Here is an 18,875-nt window from a genome sequence, read left to right as displayed (position 1 = left end):
ATGGTATGGTGGCTGAAAAATGTTTTACTCATGTTATAATCGTATTGTTTAATTGTTTTGCTAACACATATAGTGCGTTCTGCATTTTCCGGTTTATGTCGTTAAAAAAACTGCTGTTTATTATAGCAGGTCAGGTAGTCTGACTTTTTCAACATTGAATGTGTCTTTTAAATCTTGCATTGGCATGGAATATGGAGAATCAAAACTGCCAAATACATAGGAAATAAATGTTCTCATTTATAAATGATAAACAAAATAAATGTACTTATTTTAAAATCATGAACGTAAAATAATAGATAAGGACGTGTATAAATGCTTATATTTCCATTTATACTCAAATTAGTGTTCACATTTATTATTTATAAATGGGTACATTTTTTTCTTATTTGTATTTTACAGTTTTGATTTTACATAATGAGGATGTTCATGTTCAGCCAACAGTTTCTTCTGCTCTCATAACGTATTGGAGGAGGTGCAGCGTCCACATCCCAAGATGTTCTTGTCATCACTAAGGATGTAATCTCAGGTAATTTTATAGCATGTAAAGTAATTTGAAAAACAGTGTCTGCATAACCCCTTTTTTCATAAACAGCAGCTGAAGAGAATGGAGTCCCAAGTTCTTCATAATTAAATTAATAAATATCACCTCATGCAAATAATCAAACAATAAATCTCTCATAAATGTATAAAAAGATCATGAAATTGTGAAAAACTGGCTTTTTATTGGCTTTATCAGTGATTATTCTATAATAATATTTCTTGTTTTTTAGCTGCAGAAGAAACTGCTGTCACCACTTCTACTGTTGAAAGGCAAACATTTGACTGTTTTACTTTTCACTGTTTGCTTTTATTGAAGTTCTGTATCTTATGTTCCAGAGGCTCCAAGAGAGGCGTGTATGGAAGAGGAGCAGACTGGATCCAAAATTCCACCTTCCTCCAATCCAATTGGTCCAGCTGAATGGCCAACCACACTCTCTGATCCAGTAAGAATGGATTTGGTGCAAAGAGGTCCTTTTCATTTTTTTTTTTTTTTTTTTTTTTTTTTTTTAACTTGTCCTGTCCAACAGCTAGGCAAACAGATGAGAGCTGAGGGCCTCTTGTGTTGGACATATTTTATTTTAACAAGAGGGGTTATTCATCTTCAGACAAACCAAAGGTATGTCTGAATAAACCCCTTCTGTAATTGACAAACTTGAGGTCCTTTTCAGACTGAGAAAGACTCTGACTTTCCAAAATCCCCCTCATTGAGCTGTTGTGTTCTTTATGTTGGATTGTTTTATTGTTATTTGATTTTCTATTAAGTTGCTGTTTTAAATAAGTTGGAGTTTTGTGAATGTCATTTGTTGAGTGCCTAATGTTACATTAAAAATATATATATCTATATGCATTTGTCATTCATATTTATTTCTTTGCATTTAAAATTTGTTGTGCACCACTAAATGTGCATCCAACATGCAGGCAATTTACTGTATTCAATTCTTCGGCAGCAACAATAATTCACAAATGTATTAATAGAGATATCTCATTTATATTACAACAACAGTTGCGCTTTGTTGGTGCTGCAGATCAGTTAGAGGGCCCACAAATAAAATTTCGCTTAGGGCCCCCAGAAGACCAGGGCCGGCCCTGTTTACAAGATGTAACATTTGGGTTTAAAGTTGTGTCACACTAATTATTTCACTAACGTCTTACATTTTGGAACCGATTAAAAGGGCTGTACAAATAAATATCATTCATCTTCCAAAATGTTTGTCTAAGAGGCAACATATTAGGTTTGTATAAAATCAGAGACAAACTTATTTCCTCCTATTAAACAGCAAAGGCTACATTTTGGATCAAATAACTCTTATCAAGTCAAAAACCTGTAAAGTCTGTGAAGGACATTGAAGGGATCACCTGAAAGAAGCATCAAGTTGTCAACAGTTGAACTAGTTTGATTGATAAGATGAGTCTATTTCCAGTTGAACCAAAGCTGTGATCATTTATGGTCTAAACAATGAAGTGGATCAGATTTTCTGTTTAAAACATACACAATTTGGAAAATTCATTTTATTGTGTAAAACAATGAACATACCCCCCTCCCCCAACATAGTTTCAAATTCTAGTTTGTGTCACGCACTAAAACATTCAAAGAGTGACTAATGTTGAGTGGGGGGTGTGGGGGCTGTAAGTTAGCAGAGGAGAATGTAGACAGAGACACACGTGGAAAAAATTGTTGGTACCCCTCAGGAAAAGAAAGAAAAGCTCACAATGGTCACAGAACCAACTCCAATTTGAAAATAATAATAATAAAAAAAATTGAACCAATTAAGTCAAACATAGTTTTCAACCATGCTTCAACAGGATTATTTACAAAACTACAATCATGAAACAGGCCTGGACAAAAATGATGGTAGCCTTAACTTCATGTTTTGTTGCACAACCTTTTGATGCAATTACTGCAATCAAACGGTTCCTGTAAGTGTCAATGAGACTTCTTTCACCGTGTTTCACAGTCGTATGGAAGCGATTCTGTAGCATAATTAAAAATAAAAGTCAAAACCAGATATTCTTTTTCATTTTCAAAATGAAGCTGCATTTTTTGAATCAAAATTAAAATGGAAATGCTGCTACGTAGTCCTGAGAAGCTGTGTAAAATCATCAGAAGTTCACAACCATCACAAAGTCCTCTTCTCTGCCGCTAACTCAAAGCTGCACTGCTCCTAGCATGTCTGTGTCTGTTAGCAGCTGGACACACGGAGAAAGCACCGACGTCATCACCCCGCCTCCCCCCCTCTGGAAATGCTTATTCGAATTGAATAATGCGACAATGTTCGCAGGATGGATGTTAAAAATCCCCTCTTTGCATTTTCATTTTAATAATGACACAGAATAAGCGGTTTTTAAGTAAAAATGAAAAAGCATTTTGAAGTATTGATTTTTCATTTTAATTTTGAGTCATTTGATGCAGCTACATTTTGAAAATGAAAAAGCATTTCTGTTAATGCATTTTAATTGTCAAATTAGACATTTCTAAATGAATTTTGCTACACATTTACCAGATAACCTTTTGAAAATGAAATGTCAAAAACCATTTTCTTTATCATTTTAATTAAGTGACAGAATAAGCAATGTTGAAGAAAAAAATGAAAAAGCATTTTGGAGGATTGCTTTTTCAATTTAATTTTGGTTAAAAAATGCAGCTCCATTTTGAAAATGAAAAAGCATTTCTGGTTTTGACTTTTTTGTTTAATTATGCTACAGACAGTAGGGACCGTGTTCTGTTCTTAATATGCTTTGTTTCTCCGCCTGTGAACATTGAGCTGATGCGCCTATCCAAGAAGTTCCATTTTTGTCCCATCTGTGCATAGGTCATTCTCCCTTTGTGGCTTGTCAACATTGGCAAATTCCAGTTTGGATTTTTTAGAATCTGTTTTCAACAAGGGTGTCCTCCTTCTCCGTCTCCACTTTGTGTCAAACAACCACAGATGGTGCGACCTGACTCATATATTCCTTGAGCTTGAAGGTCACCTTTAATCTCTTTAGAGGTTTTTCTGGACTCTTTTGTTAATATTCGCAGTATCCTTCACTTTGATTTGTCATCAATTGCCCTCTTGCTGCCTCGACCTGGTAGGTTGGCTACAGTCCCATGGATCTTACATTTCTGAATATGTGCAACTGTAGTCACAGGAACATCAAGCTGCTTGGAGATAATCTTAGCCTTCTCCTTACATGCTTGTCTATTGTGCACTTTCTAATGTCCTGAGACAACTCTTTCCTTTGCTTCCTTTGGTCCACGTTGAGAGTGGGACACACCATGTCACCAAACAGCACATTGACTACCTGTAACCCTTTATATAGGCCCACTGACCAATTACAAGACTGTTGACACCTATGATGCTAATTAGTGGACACATCTTGGATCAAAATATCCCTTTGGTCACATTATTATCAGTCTTTTCTAGGGGTATCATCATTTTTGTCCAAGCCTGATTCATTATTTTGTTTTTGTAAATAATTCTGTTGAAGCACTGTTGAAAATCAATGTCTGACCTTCACTGGTTACATTTCATTCATTTTTTATTTATTATTACTTTTGTCAGATTCTAGTTATTTCTATGACCATTGTGAGTTTTTCTTTCATTAACCAAATGGTGCTAACAATTTTGTCCACGTGTGTAGCTCTCTATAATAGAAGGTAGGCGGAGTTGCTAAGTGCCGTCGGTCCTGCCCATAACTCAGAGGTGAACCCTTTCCGCTCTGCAGAAACTGTCCTAGAATCACAGTTTTTGTGTAACATTTTGGCTAAAAACTGCATAATCATAATTAAAAGACCACAGAGAACACTCTGAGAATAGATCAAAAGTTGATTGGAGTGGGACTTTGAAAAGGTTTCACTTTGGATGTAAAAAGGGTCATCTGGTCACCGGTGGGAGAACTTATCTTTTTTTCAGAATTGACCAAGCCTCTTGGATAGGAGACATAATAGATTAGCCTTTTTAAATCTTTCTGCTGTGGAACCGTCCTGGATGGATGAGAGCCTTCACAGATATGTGAAGGCTCTCATCCATCCATCCATCCATCCATCCATCCATCCATCCATCCATCCATCCATCCATCCATCCATCCATCCATCCATCCATCCATCCATCCATCCATCCATCCATCCATCCATCCATCCATCCATCCATCCATCCATCCATCCATCCATCCATCCATCCATCCATCCAGTGCTTCCAGACTCCAGTTGGCTCATCCGTGCTCCTGTACCTGGCCGTTTACCTCGCCTCTGCTCCTGCTCCTACACCTGGCTGTGGATCCTGCCTCCGGCTCGGCTCGCGCCCCCAGCCGTCCCCCAACTTTATCTGGATGAAGATCATTTGCTGGAATTTAAATATGTAGTTGTAGGGTTTGACAAGTTAATTCTTCTCCAAGAGTTCTGGTAAATCGCCTGTCCGTCCTCCTTCTTGTGGACACCCCTGAGGTTTCTTCGTTTTTTCCGGAATCCGTTTTTTTAGGAGTTTTTCCTTACCGTGAAGGAGGGTCTAAGGGCAGGGATGCTAGGATAGTTTAGTCAGTTTGTTAGTTCAATTTAGTATTTTCCTATTGAATTCTATGTATTTATGATCCTTTTGATTTTATGTTTCACTTTTTCAATTACCGATACGAAGCTCATCGGGACGACTGTTGTTGTGAATTTGGGCTATACAAATAAAATTGAATTGAATATGGTCAAACAGTTTGTTTTAACTTCATTAGCCTGTTGACATGAGCATTTCTCTTACTTTCAGGGAAAGAGCTTTATGTTAAAAATCAAACTTCAGCTAGAATTTTAGAGGATCGTCTACACTGAAACGGACAAAAAGAGAAATCAATGAAGGCACCAGAGAGATATTATGTTAATGCCTATGTGTCCCCTCTAATCAAGCACCAACATACAAACCCAGTGGCTCTAACAATGCATGGATAAAAAAGTCCTCTCAAAAACATGCCTGAGATAAGAAAGGCAATGATGTGTTAACATGTATGCCAACATTTGGATTGTTTTATATCTTGGTTAAGAAAGAGGAGCAGAAGGATCACAGTGTCTCCATGCTACGCTTGCGCCGTAAAAAGAGCAGCCTGCAGACTAACTGCATCCGGGGTGAGCCTGAGGTGGATCGGTAAAGCCAGCTTCTCCATTGAAGTGGTGGTTGTCTCCCTCTGAATGGGCTGGAAATGTCTCCGAGAGGAAACAAAGGGTATCCAGGGTGGAAGGAGAGGGTCTCCCTCCTGGCAGACGGTCTTTGTTCTCTGCAGCTGACGGCCCCTGACCTGCTGGGCAGTGAACAGCCCAGACAGCGGGGCCAGATCAAGCCATAAAAGCCCTTTGAAAAGGACTTCAGGAGGAAAGAAGATAATGAGGCTTTTTATCAGACTAGGGTGACCAGCAGCATTTACATACAATGACAATAAATAGGAATAACAGAATGAAGCCCTCACAACCAAGAGCCCTTTATCCTTAAAGGAACATTGTGTGGGATGTGACACATAACCACGAAGCACATTTCTGATGTTTTTAAGAATATAAATATGAGACTGAAATGTGAACCACCTCAGACGGAACGATGGTTAATCAGCATTCAAGAAGAAAATTAAATCCACATCGAGGCAAGAAACAACTATATTATACAAAATGTGGAACATTTAAAGCAGATTTTTCCCCTTTTTGGGGTCAAAGTGAAACAAAGAAATAGAAACTGAGCAACAACAAATTAGAGGCTGTCAGAAAAACGTCAAACGTGTAGAAAAGTAATCTGCTGAGTCAACAATGGCCGAGCTTCGTGTCACTGAGTGGAGATGGGTGTGCTGTGACAGACGTGTGAGTGTTTTAGAGCAGCTTTAGGCCCGGGACAGCACGGGACAGCACGGCGGCGGGAGGCTAAAGGCTAAAGCAGCTCAGAGGCTGTAATCCCCGGATGGAACCATCATGGCTGCCACTCGTTGAGCTGTCAAGCTCTCCACAAAAGAAAAAGGCAAAAAAAGCGACACAACTCCCTCAGGAAGCGCGCGCTTCTGCGGGTTAAGCTAGCGGACGGCCTCCGCCGCCGTCGGACGCGGTCGGGACGCCGTGAAGGTTTGTGTGTTGGAACTTTGTTTGTGGCGTCGCTTTGTGTACATTTCCAAGTAGTTTCATCTCTTTGTGAGCTGTGGTGGAGCGTCGCGTCGCGTCCGAACGCTCAGCGCTGCTGTTCGGGAAGTCCTCGCTGAAGCGGGCGAAGCCGCACCGGCCGCCCGCTGATGGACATTTTAGTGGCTGCTAAACTAAACGGCCTCTCGGCGGTTGTTGTTGGGCTTTTAGTCCGGCTACTCGATCCGCCGACTCTCCTGCTTCCCGTTCGCCCGTGACCGTTTCCGTGGGCTCTTTACGCGCACTAGTGGAGCGGGAGGGGGGGGGGCATTTTCCTGCACTTTGTTGGGGGTAAATATCCCAACTGCCCGGCCGTCGGGTTTTCTGGCTGTTTCCAGTATGGAGGGGCAGCAGCCATGGTGTAAACGGCAACAGGTGGACTTGCTGTGGGACTGCAGCTCTCCTGTCTGCTGTGGACATGTGGCATGATGGTGCTGAGGGTGTTGGAGACGTCATTCACGAGTGTGTTTGCTCCCCCAGAACCCTGCCGGACAGACATGGATCTGGTGAACATCTGCGCTGCAACCACCTCCGCTGGAGAAAACGGAGGCACGAACAACAAGAACTGGCACAACAAGCGGCTCCACCTCAGGAAGACTGGCGTCCAGCCCCCAGCTATGCAAAGCCAAGATAAGCACGGACCAAAGAAGATAACGGGGGAGTGGGAGCAGCCCCCAGCACGGCCTTCATCAAAGACGCCTCCCCAGGAAGCACCGCAGAGCTGGCACATGCCTAATTCCAGCGGAAATCCTCTCAGGTTCGCCTGCTCTCAGTGCAAAGACGGCGTAGACTATGTACCAAAAGATCTGGTCAGACACTTTGAGGAAAAACACCGTGGGAAGCCTCCCGTCTTTTCCTGCCACATGTGCACCTTCAGCACACAGGAGTTCTCATACCTTCATGTTCACCTTTTGAGCCACACTGACTCTTTTTCTAGTTGCACTATGTGTAATGACAACGTTCAGCGTTCGTGGGCTGAGTTCAGAGCACACCTGACGATGCATCACTGCTCCAACGGCAAATATTCCTGTGAGATGTGTCAGGTGTTCTCCAGCGGCGACATTCACGTCTTTCTACAGCATCTGTTCGGACACGGCGTGGAGCTCGGCGAGGCTGATGTGCAGCGCAACGAAGACAGCGGTCGGCTGCTGGCCGCCAAGGCTTTCCGCTGCCGTTACTGCGGCTTTGAGGCCTCCAGGAAAATGCTGATTACGAGGCACGTCAAAGCCGTCCACGTCTGCCAGAACGGGAACCAGTGGAAGGAGAAGAGGGGCGTCCATCCCATAGCGGTCAAACCACAAGACAGGCTCCTCAGAACCAAGCCCAGGATAACAAGAAGTGCAGTGAAGGGCGCATGCTGGCTGACACAGGACTGTCTGTCTCTGCCAGGCAGGGAGTTTCTGGATAAATACTGCCATCTGTCTGACCCGCAAACGACTCTAGAGGAGACGGAACAGTTTCTGATGAGATCTGTCACCGGAGAAACCGATGACCAGAAGTGGACCAAGGCTTTGAAATCGGTTTTGTCTAATGTTCCCCAGGACATGAACCTTCACCCGAAGGTGGAAAACGGCATCTTACTGACCCCCTCGGATCTGACCGTCCTCACTGTGAAGAACAAAATAACGGTGGCTCCCAATGGGGCTACTTACTCCAAAAGGCTGAAGATGAAGGCGTCGGGAGAGAAGGACGCTGCTTCAGCTGGAAGTGCTGTGGGTGAGTCTGCACGAGCCGCCACAGAGAAGGGTCCGAGGGACCGGACCTCCTGTCCTCAGCCCGAACACGGCCCCTGTTCTGACGCCCCGCCTTCGGCCCACGCCGAGCCCGCTCAGGCGCTTCACATGCAGCCGCACAAAGACGACTTCAAATCACTTCAGGTTGTTGAGGAGCTGTGTGAAAAGCTGGAGGAGCACGGAATCCGAACTTCCAGTGATCTGAAGTCAACGGGTGGAAGTGCAAAAAAGAGAACGGGCGGGAGGCAGAATCCACGGCGGAGAAGGAAGACCTTCAGAAAAGTGAAGAAAAGATCAGAAGGATGGGCTTTAAAGATGGTCCTGAAGAAGAATCCTGTCAAACAGAAGCAGAGGTCGTCACCGAGCTCTCTGTGCGCGTCAGAGAGGGGCGGGGTCGATGGCTGCCACGCCCCAGCCAGCGCTCAGACAGCGGAGGAAAGGAAACCACGCACTCCTCAGGCTTTGCAGGCGGCAGACGCACACCAAACCAATGCGACCAAAGGTTCCACAGCTGAGCACCTCCAGTCATCTGAAGCCGGAACTTTGGTTCTACAACCAGAGTCCAAGTCCACCTCTGAGCATCCAGCAAAGCCTGAAGATGAGGCTGAAACTGAGCCGCCAGAGGACGCTCCGAACGAGCCAGACGCCTTCATTTCATCTGAAATGGAGCTGGACGGGAGCGGACCCGCTGGTGGGAGGTGTCTGAACCAGGCTACATCTGTGACTGAAGACCCAAATGTACAACTGCAACAACCCCCCAGTGGTGCTAACTGTCATGTGGCAGATGATGAGAAGAAAGCAGCAGCGAATGGCAGAAGCAGCTGCTCACCGTTTGGTCAGACCGCAAACACACCAGAGGGTAAGATGACGCCTCACAGTTTCTATGAAGACCCCACGCTCTGCTCGGTGATAATGTCATCCTTCCTCTGTCCCGCCTTTGTTTCAGGCGCCATGGAAGCGGACGCGTCACGCCTCGAGCTTTCGTCAGAGCAGAGAGGCGGGAGCGCGGTCAGTCCTGAAGATGCACCTCTGCTGTGTTTGTCTGTGGGCGAAGCCATCCAGCGGGAGTCCTCTCCAGCCGCTGGCCAGCACTGCCAGCTGGTCCCAAAGCACCAGGAGAGGACCCTGAAGTTAGTAGCCATAAACCCCTCCCAGCCGGTGAAGCGTCCGTCTGGAGACCAACCCGTGGTGGTGCTGAATCACCCTGATGCTGACATTCCTCAGGTGGTGAAGATCATGGAGGTTGTCAGCAGGCACAGGGAGGTGCAGAAAGTCGTGTTGTCCCGCAGGACTCTGGACGCTCTCTCCGCTTCCAGCGACAAGAACGTCCCGGGATATGCCCAGACCCAACCTGCGTGGCGGGGGGACAACCCGGTGCAGGAAAGGTTCACCTTGAAGTTTAAGTTCCGTCGGTTGAACAGGAAAAAGTATGAAATAGTGGGCGTAGACTCGCCCAGCAGGAGTTTGCCGGTGAAGTTCTCCTGCTGGTTTTGTGGGCGGAGCTTCACGTGTCAGGAAACCATGATGAGCCATCGGCAGCGGCATCTGATGGAGTGGAAAAGGCCAAGCTGTGAAAACTCTTAAACGTCTCCAACACTGGACACAATAGTCTGGAAAAAAGACACTTTTTTAGGTCTTAATTGTGATTGAGTTTGTGAACAATCGTATGCCTCCTGGGGGGTCCCATGCTCAGGGTCAATGAAGCATTGAAGCTGGAGACGAACTCTGGTAAAGCCACAACCACGGGGGGGTTCTAATTGTCTCCCTTTTCTTTATTTATGGTCATTTCAGTACACTGTCATGTTGAACCCCATTAAGAACACTGTAGGTAGTAGATTTGCCATACCCTCGTGGGATCAGCTAATGTGGGAGTGGGCTGCCATATTTGTTTTTGGGACGTCCCCTCAAGTTACTCTGAAATACCAAAGTGTGTGTTTAAGAAAGCAAAAGCATAAAAAAGCTGTTTTATTCTTTGTATTTATGGTTTATCCTATATATGCTTCATTTATTCATTATTGTTTTGGCCATTAGAGAAATCTTTGTACATTTTTTGTTGTAAAAACTTGTATTTTGTTCACAAAATATGGCAACTATGAGAGTCGCATGACGTGGGAGTTAATTTAACTGATGAGACAGTTTCATGCGGTAACCTTTTGTTTTCTGAAGTCAAATCTGCTAAAAATAATTTTAAGAAAATGTAAATGTTATTAGTTAGCTAAATTGAATGTTTCCTCTTTTTAGTCCTGTTTGTGTTGAAGCGAGGATGGAATCTTTTGGTTGTGTTATGAACAGAGGATTCCTCTTTTCCCTGTTACCTCACTTTATCGGGCTTTGACAATCTCACGCCGCGCGCGTCCTGCCGCGGCGCCACACCTTCCCTCACGGCTCACACGGCGGCGCTGTGGCTTGACGGATGCGGTCGGGGATTTAAGGACAATTCCTCTTCTATTGTGCACAAATCCCAGTTTCTCAAGTCTCCATTTTGTTATAATTGTACATAGACTGTCTGGTGGTACTGTAAAATCCTTTCTGAGAATATTCACCAAGTGCCTGGTTATTAATTAAGTTATGCAACCAATGGTCACGCGTCTAAACAGCATTACTTTTTCAGAACGGAGCCGTTTTTTATGAATGAGGACGTGAGCAGACGTGGAACACGGACTGTCTTTCTCCTCCAAAGCATTGTTAAAAAGAAAAAAAGGTTCTTCTCTTTGCGTTATTGTCTCATTCCTTGCATTAATTTGAGTCCAACTGAACATGGAAAAAACAATAAAATATGTTTGAGCAGTTTTGTCACTTAAGTGTCCGAGCAGCAATGAAAACATTTTCTTCTGATCTTGTTTCAACTCTGAACACACGTTTTTATTTCATTCTTAAATTCATACACCTCACATGCTGCTGTTTATTAAAGGGAAACATGAACATTCATATTTGTAATATGCAATCACATCGTTTTGTATTCAGTGCATCATTTTAGTTGGTTGTGCTGAACACATGACATTTAGGATTTTTCCTCTTTGGCTCGATGGATGGAAGCTTGACACAAAGCGGCCTTCTCTGTTCGGTTGGGGGCCAATTGTAGCTGCAGCCGACAGCAGGGGCCCAGCGTCTGCAGCGTAGACGGCAGCGCAGCCGGCAGATGCAGCCGGGAGCTCATGGATGTTGCCTGACGACAGTCAGAAAGGACTTTCATGGCTTCACAGGGAAGCAGAGCTTGGTGGTATCCTTGGAGTTGCTCTGCGCGTCGATCAGCACAAGAGGGTTCTTCTGGTGGTTCTCGATGATGCTGGACACACTGCTGAAGAACTGGAGGGAAAAAGAGACATTTACAGTCAATTCTTCAAGTTTTTTTTAGATAAAAAGTCTTTTTTAACTTGAAGTGGCTGTTAGGATTAGCAGTAAAAGGATAGACACATTATCACCCAAACAGCCTTACTCACTGTCATTTCCCAATTGAAACAATCATTGTAAAGAAAAGTGTTCAAACAACACACACTTGAATCCATGGGCTGGGATTATTATATCAAAAATGTACATTAATATCAAGATATACACTTTTGAATGTTTGCAGCTCAACATATTTCTCTATACTTCATAACACGTCTGTGATAATAAAAACCTTTTTTAAGTTTATTCCCATCCCACGCACAGGAAACATCGCGCACAAAGTGCCTTGTTCTGTAATTAGTATGAAAGCGCTCAGATCAGACCTCCTCTCCTCTCTTCTCCCTCCCCAGAGCAAACTGCTGTGTGTTTGGCATGAAGCGGATGGGGATGTTGTACACTCGGCCCTTGTAGAACACCACTAGGGTGTACGGTTGCTGAGCATCGTGGCCGGAGCTCTTTCTCACCATGAAGGCCCCGTCCTGAAACAGAGACAGTCCTGCTCAGATCCGGCAGCTAACGGCTAACGGGGAAATCAACATTTCCATCCTCACTTTGTTAAAGCGCATCAGAGCCTCGTCTGCAGTCCTGCGGTCGCATGCAGAGGCGTACCAGGCTTTGTTACAGACGTCTGCATCCTGACATGTCTTCAAGTACACATCACAAATTTTAAAAACGTGAAGATTTAATTTTTTTACATTGTGTTGCGAAAGCAAACCTTGTCTTGATCCACTGAGCCGTTGTCCACTGGGGGGCTTCCTCTCTCAGGGGGCTCTGAAACAAACACGATTTTAGTCGCTTCACTTTGATGAGGAGGATTTTTGCACTCATTGTTGCTTCAAAGACATACTGACTTAGAGAGTTGAACTGTGGAAGAGGAGCCCTAAAGAAAAAAGATCCAGTTAAAGCACAAACCCAGACTTATGTGACTTTGTGTTTTGCTTCAGAAATGTGTAGTGTGGAGCAGGAAGCCTCACTTTGGTCGTTTGAAGGACAGGGAAGATAACTGCTTCTCGGGCTTGCTGGGCTTGCTGCCTTTGAAATGCACAAACCACAAAAGGAAAACAGTTCTGCAGCTGCTTTAGGGCTTCTACTGTAAATATTTACCACTTTATTGGTGAAAGCACAGAACCAATAAACTGACTTACTTTCAAATTCTCTCGATTTGAACTCTGGTCTCTGCAATAAGAATCACAACCAGGGTTTTAATATCAGAAATCCCTTCTTGATCATGTGACACGGTGATGAAAAGTTGGTATTCTGTGAACGAATATTTATTGAGAAAGCACTCCTACCGACTGTAAGGGTGATTGTGGTACTCTTCTAATAAACAAAGACAAAAAAATCAGAAGGAAAGTTGTTATCAAAAGTGGGTGTTATTGGCGAAACATGAGAATGAGTCAGGCCTACTCCTTGGGTGGGGGTTTGGGTGGGGCAGGCGGAATGTCACCTGCATGTTGATCTCTGAAACCTAAAGAAGCACACATTTAACCTGAAATCGTTTTTGGTTGTCCATTAGATGGCGCAGTTCTCCACAGAATGCTCACCTTTATTTATATCACAGACTTCATAATTTTCCTCCTCGTAGTCATGTGTGGGCCTTTCGTCCTGGTAAAGTGCAAACGGGGTGTGAGTGGCAAAAGATCATCATTTTTAAACCAAGTGTGTTCTCTGTTGTCACTTACATCAGCGGAAAATCTCTTGGTGTTTGACCTGCAGAAAGTAAGTGAGTAAATGTTTAGTTCTACAGCACATTTCTCAGGATTGCTGGGAGTGTCTGACAGAAAACCACAAAGTTCTGTAGTCTCAGGACCCTTTGGAAAGGTTTCTGTCCTACCTGGTGCTGGGTTTGGGGGGTAAACTGAAAGACAGTTTGGTCTGAACAGGTGGACACAGCCTGGAAGACAGTTGAATCTTGAGTCATGCATGGTATAGTCGTTTTTTGCCATTTCTGGCTTCCTCTGGTGAATCTGTTCTATATGGTTGGAACGTTTTGCAGATAATTAAAAAAAAAACCAAGAGCTTTTTTTTAGGATGAATCATTTTAAAGTTAGTGTTTTTAGACAAACTGGGTTTTAGTTGCCACTTTTTTATTTCTTTTCTATGTGTTGTCACCATACATACTGTGGAGTCTTAAAGCATCAATATTTCCTAAACAGAGACATGATCAATATTAAGTTGATGCTATTTTCCTGAAGAGAATAATTTGTTGATTGAAATACAGTAAATTCAATTCTACTATTCTTTGACCTCCTTATAAGGACATGAAATATTCAGGCTTACTCCTTGGGTGGAGGTTTGGGTGGGGCAGGCGGAAGGTCACCTGCGTGTTGATCTCTGAAACCTAAAGAAGCACACATTTAACCTGAAATCGTTTTTGGTTGTCCATTAGATGGCGCAGTTCTCCACAGAATGCTCACCTTTATTTATATCACAGACTTCATAATTTTCCTCCTCGTAGTCATGTGTGGGCCTTTCGTCCTGGTAAAGTGCAAACGGGGTGTGAGTGGCAAAAGATCATCATTTTTAAACCAAGTGTGTTCTCTGTTGTCACTTACATCAGCGGAAAATCTCTTGGTGTTTGACCTGCAGAAAGTAAGTGAGTAAATGTTTAGTTCTACAGCACATTTCTCAGGATTGCTGGGAGTGTCTGACAGAAAACCACAAAGTTCTGTAGTCTCAGGACCCTTTGGAAAGGTTTCTGTCCTACCTGGTGCTGGGTTTGGGGGGTAAACTGAAAGACAGTTTGGTCTGAACAGGTGGACACAGCCTGGAAGACAGTTGAATCTTGAGTCATGCATGGTATAGTCGTTTTTTGCCATTTCTGGCTTCCTCTGGTGAATCTGTTCTATATGGTTGGAACGTTTTGCAGATAATTTAAAAAAAACCAAGAGCTTTTTTTTTAGGATGAATCATTTTAAAGTTAGGTTTTTTAGACAAACTGGGCTATAGTTGCCACTTTTTTATTTCTTTTCTATGTGTTGTCACCATACATACTGTGGGGTCTTAAAGCATCAATATTTCCTAAACAGAGACATGATCAATATTAAGTTGATGCTATTTTCCTGAAGAGAATAATTTGTTGATTGAAAAACAGTAAATTCAATTCTACTATTCTTTTACCTCCTTATAAGGACATGTAGCTTCATAAAATCTCAGAAATTGAAAAATCAATAGCAAAAAGCAATAATACAGATTATAGAAGTCTCTTCAAAAACTCCTTGTTTTTATTGGCTGTTGTGGTTTCTGTTTTCGTATCTAGTCTTTTTGTACCAACATTTTCAACCAATGATAAAGGGTTTGTGTGAAACCCAGTCCTTGGAATAATGTGCTTTTCAAAAATACGCTGAGTCCAGTGACGTGCGGTCAGGTGACGCTGTGCCCACCTGTCATAATCGTGGTAAAATCAACAAAGGTAAATCACGTAAATATTGTTTTCCACTGATCTGTGTCAAATATTAATTATCAGTCAACTCAACACATTTTCCACAGTTTCTGAGGTTAAAATCGCCAAATTTGAGTGTTGCGTGATCACAAACTGAGCTGAAACTCTGGGTGAGGCTCTGAAGCAATTCGTCTCGTGTTTGACTGCAGGACTTGATCGGATCAATGGTCGGGTTAAAATTCCCCCGTGCACATGGGCACAGAAAACCTTTTTCCGATTAGAACAAACGTTCCCATGGCTCACACTTTCGGAATGATTTGGGCATGCGCAGTAGTGTAAAATCACCCGGATGAGAAACTAGGTCCCGTTGTAAACAAACCGCTGCCACAGACAGACAGCATGTGCAGCAGCTCCGTAATACGAGACAATCTTCCAAACGTGCTTTTTTTAATGTCATGAATATTATGAAGCGCCTGTTCGCTCATCGTTTTATTTGTGTGGTCAGTGCTTTTTTGTGGAAGAATTAAGCTGGAAGAAGGGTTAGGACAGGCTAACACGGGCTAACAACATGATTAGCCTGATCATGGACACAAAATCCAGGACCATGCGAGAAACGCAGCAATCAGCATCTTGGCTGCACGTAAATGTGTGGGAATAACATCTGCCTTTATTTTTTTATTCGGGACACAACTAGAAACACAAATCCACGTGATTGTTTGAACAGTTTCTAAGGACTGAACGACATTTAGTTCTGCTCTGAAAAGTTCACACAGACAGACCGCCCCAAAGCCGTGTGAGCTGGCGGCTCTCCTGAGTCCTGCAGCAGCTAACCCAGAGCGGCAGGACCGCTCGCAGTCTGAATTTTCCCACACATAACAAAACAACAAAACGCACACGTAACAAAGCATCCTCCCCCCATCAGACACAAAATTATTAAACCGGCTCCTCTGCTCACTCCAGTGGACCGAGTGAGCGTGGGGGGCACGAAGCGCTCCTGCCCCGCATCTCCCTTGTGAGGGGTGAGAGAGAGGGGCGCTTTTCACGGGGCGGCCGCAGAGCAGCTGGTTGGTCGCGTTTGCGCTCCAAACCTTTCTGTCAGCGAAACACCATCTATGCATGATGTAAACCAGAGCAGCAGTGACACACGATCGGAATGACCGTTTACATGCTCCACGATCGGATAAATGATCGGTATAACCCACCTATCTCGATCAGAAAGAAATTCTGATCCGAACGAGTCTGACCGGGGCAGAGTATTCCGAACGGCGTGTTTCGATGACGCATTTTCTTTCCGATCAGGCGTTCATTCCGATTACTTTTGCCCATGTAAACGCGGCTAATATATGTTAACAGAGAGCAGAGTAACAGTGCGCTGAAAACACTGCTGTAGACCCGCAGAAAAGGCTTTAGGTTAAGCAAGCCTCACCAGCAGGGGCAGATGTGAGCTGACAGCTGCTTTGTAGCTACACTGGCGCCGTAGAAACAGAACAGACCGAGGACGTCTGTCTCCATTGAGAGGGAGAAACTCATAAACTAAAGGAAAAAAAGGAAAATTTTCCAACAGATCATTGAGCTTTTTGTGGAGAAGGATCGGTGCAGGTACTCAAAAAGTAAGGCCAAACATGTTTTCCATTGTTTGTTTTTTAAAAATAACATGGGCGTGAGTATAAAAAAGTTAAGTAACATCATTTCTTTTATTTTTATGATCATTTTTACAGACAACATTTGATAGCACTGATTAAAGCACCACAATTTGAAGTTGGAAAAATACCAGAAATAGTTACTGAGGGTCAAATGTGTGCTGAACAGATCTGTATACTTTAATTTGTTTACAGTACATATGAAGAAGAGTGTTCTATCCATGTTTATAAAAGAAATATTCTCTGTTGGAAAAATATGTTCTTGTGTGTATTTTATAAGCTGTTTCCTGCTGTTGGATGAATCCTGAAATATTCAGTTCTTTCATTGTAAATCTGACTGCAGAGGAGTCGGTGCCTCACCAGCCATCAACCTCACCGTACATAACTGGCTGAGTCCTATTCTGATAGATTTCATCCACTGCTTGATTTTTTCTCCTTTTTTCAGAAGCAATTAATAAATTGTGCATTTTGTGATGTCGATTTCAGCCAAAATGCCCCGTTTCCACTAATCTAAATGATAAATCCAAACTTATATTCAAATTTTTCATATTTTTCGTATCAAATCTTTACTTTTAAGATGTCTTGATAAGAAAAAAGAACTCCAACTGACCTGCTTGTTGGAAGGCTGAAAGACTTTTCCTGTAAAGTTGAATGCAATGGTCAGTTCCGCACACTGTGTGTTCAGGTGTAGAGTTTGAATGACTTAAGAGCCTACCTGTTTGTCAAAAGGCTCAAAAAAGTCTGAAAAACAATGAACATTTTCATTAAAGGTGCAGCAAAAGGCATGTATGTGTCCCCAGACATTTCTATCATGTTCTTCCATAGCCACTATTTTAACCCTTGTGCTATCCTAGGCACTTCAACATTGGGAGTTGGGTCATCTAGACCCACTAGACAGTGCTCTGAACCTTTTTTCTTCAATGATTTGTGATCTTCACTGGTGTCCATGGATTACATGAAACCTTTCCACCTTTATCCACCTTTGTCATGGTAGGGAGAACACGTCAATGTAAGGGTGGGGTCATCTAAGATAGCACAAGGGTTAAATTCAAGGAGACCCCTTGCCTCCATCCAGGGAGGAAAGTTCTCATGTCTGGATATTTAGTCAAAACTATGTAAATTGTTGTCAGTTTTGTGGCCATGTAGAGTCACTAATTCCAGATTTGAATGAAAAATAGAAAAGAAGTTCAATACCAGCACTTCTGGTCAAATTGCAGCAGACTTTTCCTGAAGTTTAAAATACTTATAATAACCCAAAACAACAAGAAGAGAGATGCTACTGCCATCCTATAGCATTGGAAATCTAACACACACCCTTGTCTACCCTTTCCTTGTACACAAAGCCCATTTATCTGTCCTTCTAGTCAATAATCTCAGTGACCTGAGCGTAAAATTCCTCCTTATCTTCCCTTAGTCTCTCAGTCTCACTGCAGAAGTGTTGGTCCACCATTGATCATCGACTATTTATTACTTTACATTTCAGTGAAAGTCCGACTTTTTAAAATTACATTTCATCCGTCGGTCAGTCGAAACAAAAGAAAATAAGGACGGCTTTTGAATATTACACAGCTGAAGAACAAACGTGAGTTTATGAACGCCCTCTTCGTCTCTCTGCCTGCGTCACTTTCTGTCTTTCAGCTTTATGTCAGATCTGAACACCAAATAAACAACAGACAAATATAAAACACAATAACTATCTAATGGAAAGTGAGGACATGTAATAAAAAGGTTTACAAAGTATAAAAGCATTTTAGCAAATACGCTGAACAAACTAAAGGCACGCAATCCGCCCGGATTGCATGGAATTGGGCAATCTGCAGTGAGGCTCATCTCACAGCCTGCACTGTAGTTGAATAGGAAGTACACAAGATACGGGATTTTGAGAATGAAAAATACATAAAGAATGCCTTTTAGTAGAGATTAGACAACACATTTTTGGTATTATTAGCATTTGTGATGGGAGGTGAGGATTATGACAGGTGAGGCACTGCTTTATCTGCCTCCCCTGACCACACGTCTCTGCTATGGACCAGGGTCCAAAGTAGGAGTGGATTTGTTTTGTTACAACGACAAAAACCATCTAA

General features: G+C 43.1%; 2 protein-coding genes across 5 annotated transcripts in view; one reads left to right on the top strand and one right to left on the bottom strand.

Annotated features, from left to right (window-relative positions):
- Positions 1–6,101: 6,101 nt before the first annotated feature.
- LOC101162312 (RE1-silencing transcription factor) lies at positions 6,102–11,169 on the top strand. Its single transcript, XM_004076903.4, has 3 exons — positions 6,102–6,595; positions 7,130–9,241; positions 9,329–11,169. The coding sequence occupies exons 2-3, from the start codon at positions 7,147–7,149 to the stop codon at positions 9,964–9,966; spliced, it is 2,733 nt and encodes a 910-aa protein (XP_004076951.2). The 5' UTR covers positions 6,102–6,595; positions 7,130–7,146; the 3' UTR covers positions 9,967–11,169.
- A 50-nt stretch (positions 11,170–11,219) lies between these two features.
- LOC101162065 (B-cell linker protein) overlaps positions 11,220–18,875 on the bottom strand; it is a 28,612-nt gene continuing 20,956 nt past the window's right edge. For 3 of the 4 annotated variants that reach the window (XM_011484027.3, XM_020709252.2, XM_011484028.3), the window contains 18 exons: positions 17,507–17,532; positions 17,402–17,430; positions 14,477–14,536; positions 14,325–14,352; positions 14,187–14,247; positions 14,050–14,110; positions 13,604–13,663; positions 13,452–13,479; positions 13,314–13,374; positions 13,177–13,237; positions 13,062–13,089; positions 12,915–12,945; positions 12,744–12,801; positions 12,621–12,649; positions 12,485–12,540; positions 12,321–12,413; positions 12,093–12,248; positions 11,220–11,688 (listed from right to left, as the gene is read on the bottom strand). In XM_011484027.3, the coding sequence (XP_011482329.1) occupies positions 11,572–11,688; positions 12,093–12,248; positions 12,321–12,413; positions 12,485–12,540; positions 12,621–12,649; positions 12,744–12,801; positions 12,915–12,945; positions 13,062–13,089; positions 13,177–13,237; positions 13,314–13,374; positions 13,452–13,479; positions 13,604–13,663; positions 14,050–14,110; positions 14,187–14,247; positions 14,325–14,352; positions 14,477–14,536; positions 17,402–17,430; positions 17,507–17,532 (1,043 nt within the window). In that variant the 3' untranslated portion in view covers positions 11,220–11,571. The remainder of the gene's footprint in view (positions 11,689–12,092; positions 12,249–12,320; positions 12,414–12,484; positions 12,541–12,620; positions 12,650–12,743; positions 12,802–12,914; positions 12,946–13,061; positions 13,090–13,176; positions 13,238–13,313; positions 13,375–13,451; positions 13,480–13,603; positions 13,664–14,049; positions 14,111–14,186; positions 14,248–14,324; positions 14,353–14,476; positions 14,537–17,401; positions 17,431–17,506; positions 17,533–18,875) is intronic. The other variant, XM_020709253.1, reaches the window with a different exon arrangement.

Source organism: Oryzias latipes, chromosome 15 (genome assembly GCF_002234675.1).
Source record: "Oryzias latipes chromosome 15, ASM223467v1".
Classification (NCBI taxonomy): Eukaryota; Metazoa; Chordata; class Actinopteri; order Beloniformes; family Adrianichthyidae; genus Oryzias; species Oryzias latipes.
Note: the sequence above shows the minus strand (reverse complement) of the source record. Positions and strands in the feature narration are given on the sequence as shown.

What these genes read in the sequence shown, in the direction of transcription:
- LOC101162312 (XM_004076903.4), top strand. Translation starts at nt 7,147, where the DNA reads ATGGATCTGGTGAACATCTGCGCTGCAACCACCTCCGCTGGAGAAAAC. An exon ending in GACCGCAAACACACCAGAGG is followed by an intron (nt 9,242 to 9,328) that starts GTAAGATGACGC and finishes CCTTTGTTTCAG; the next exon opens with GCGCCATGGAAGCGGACGCG.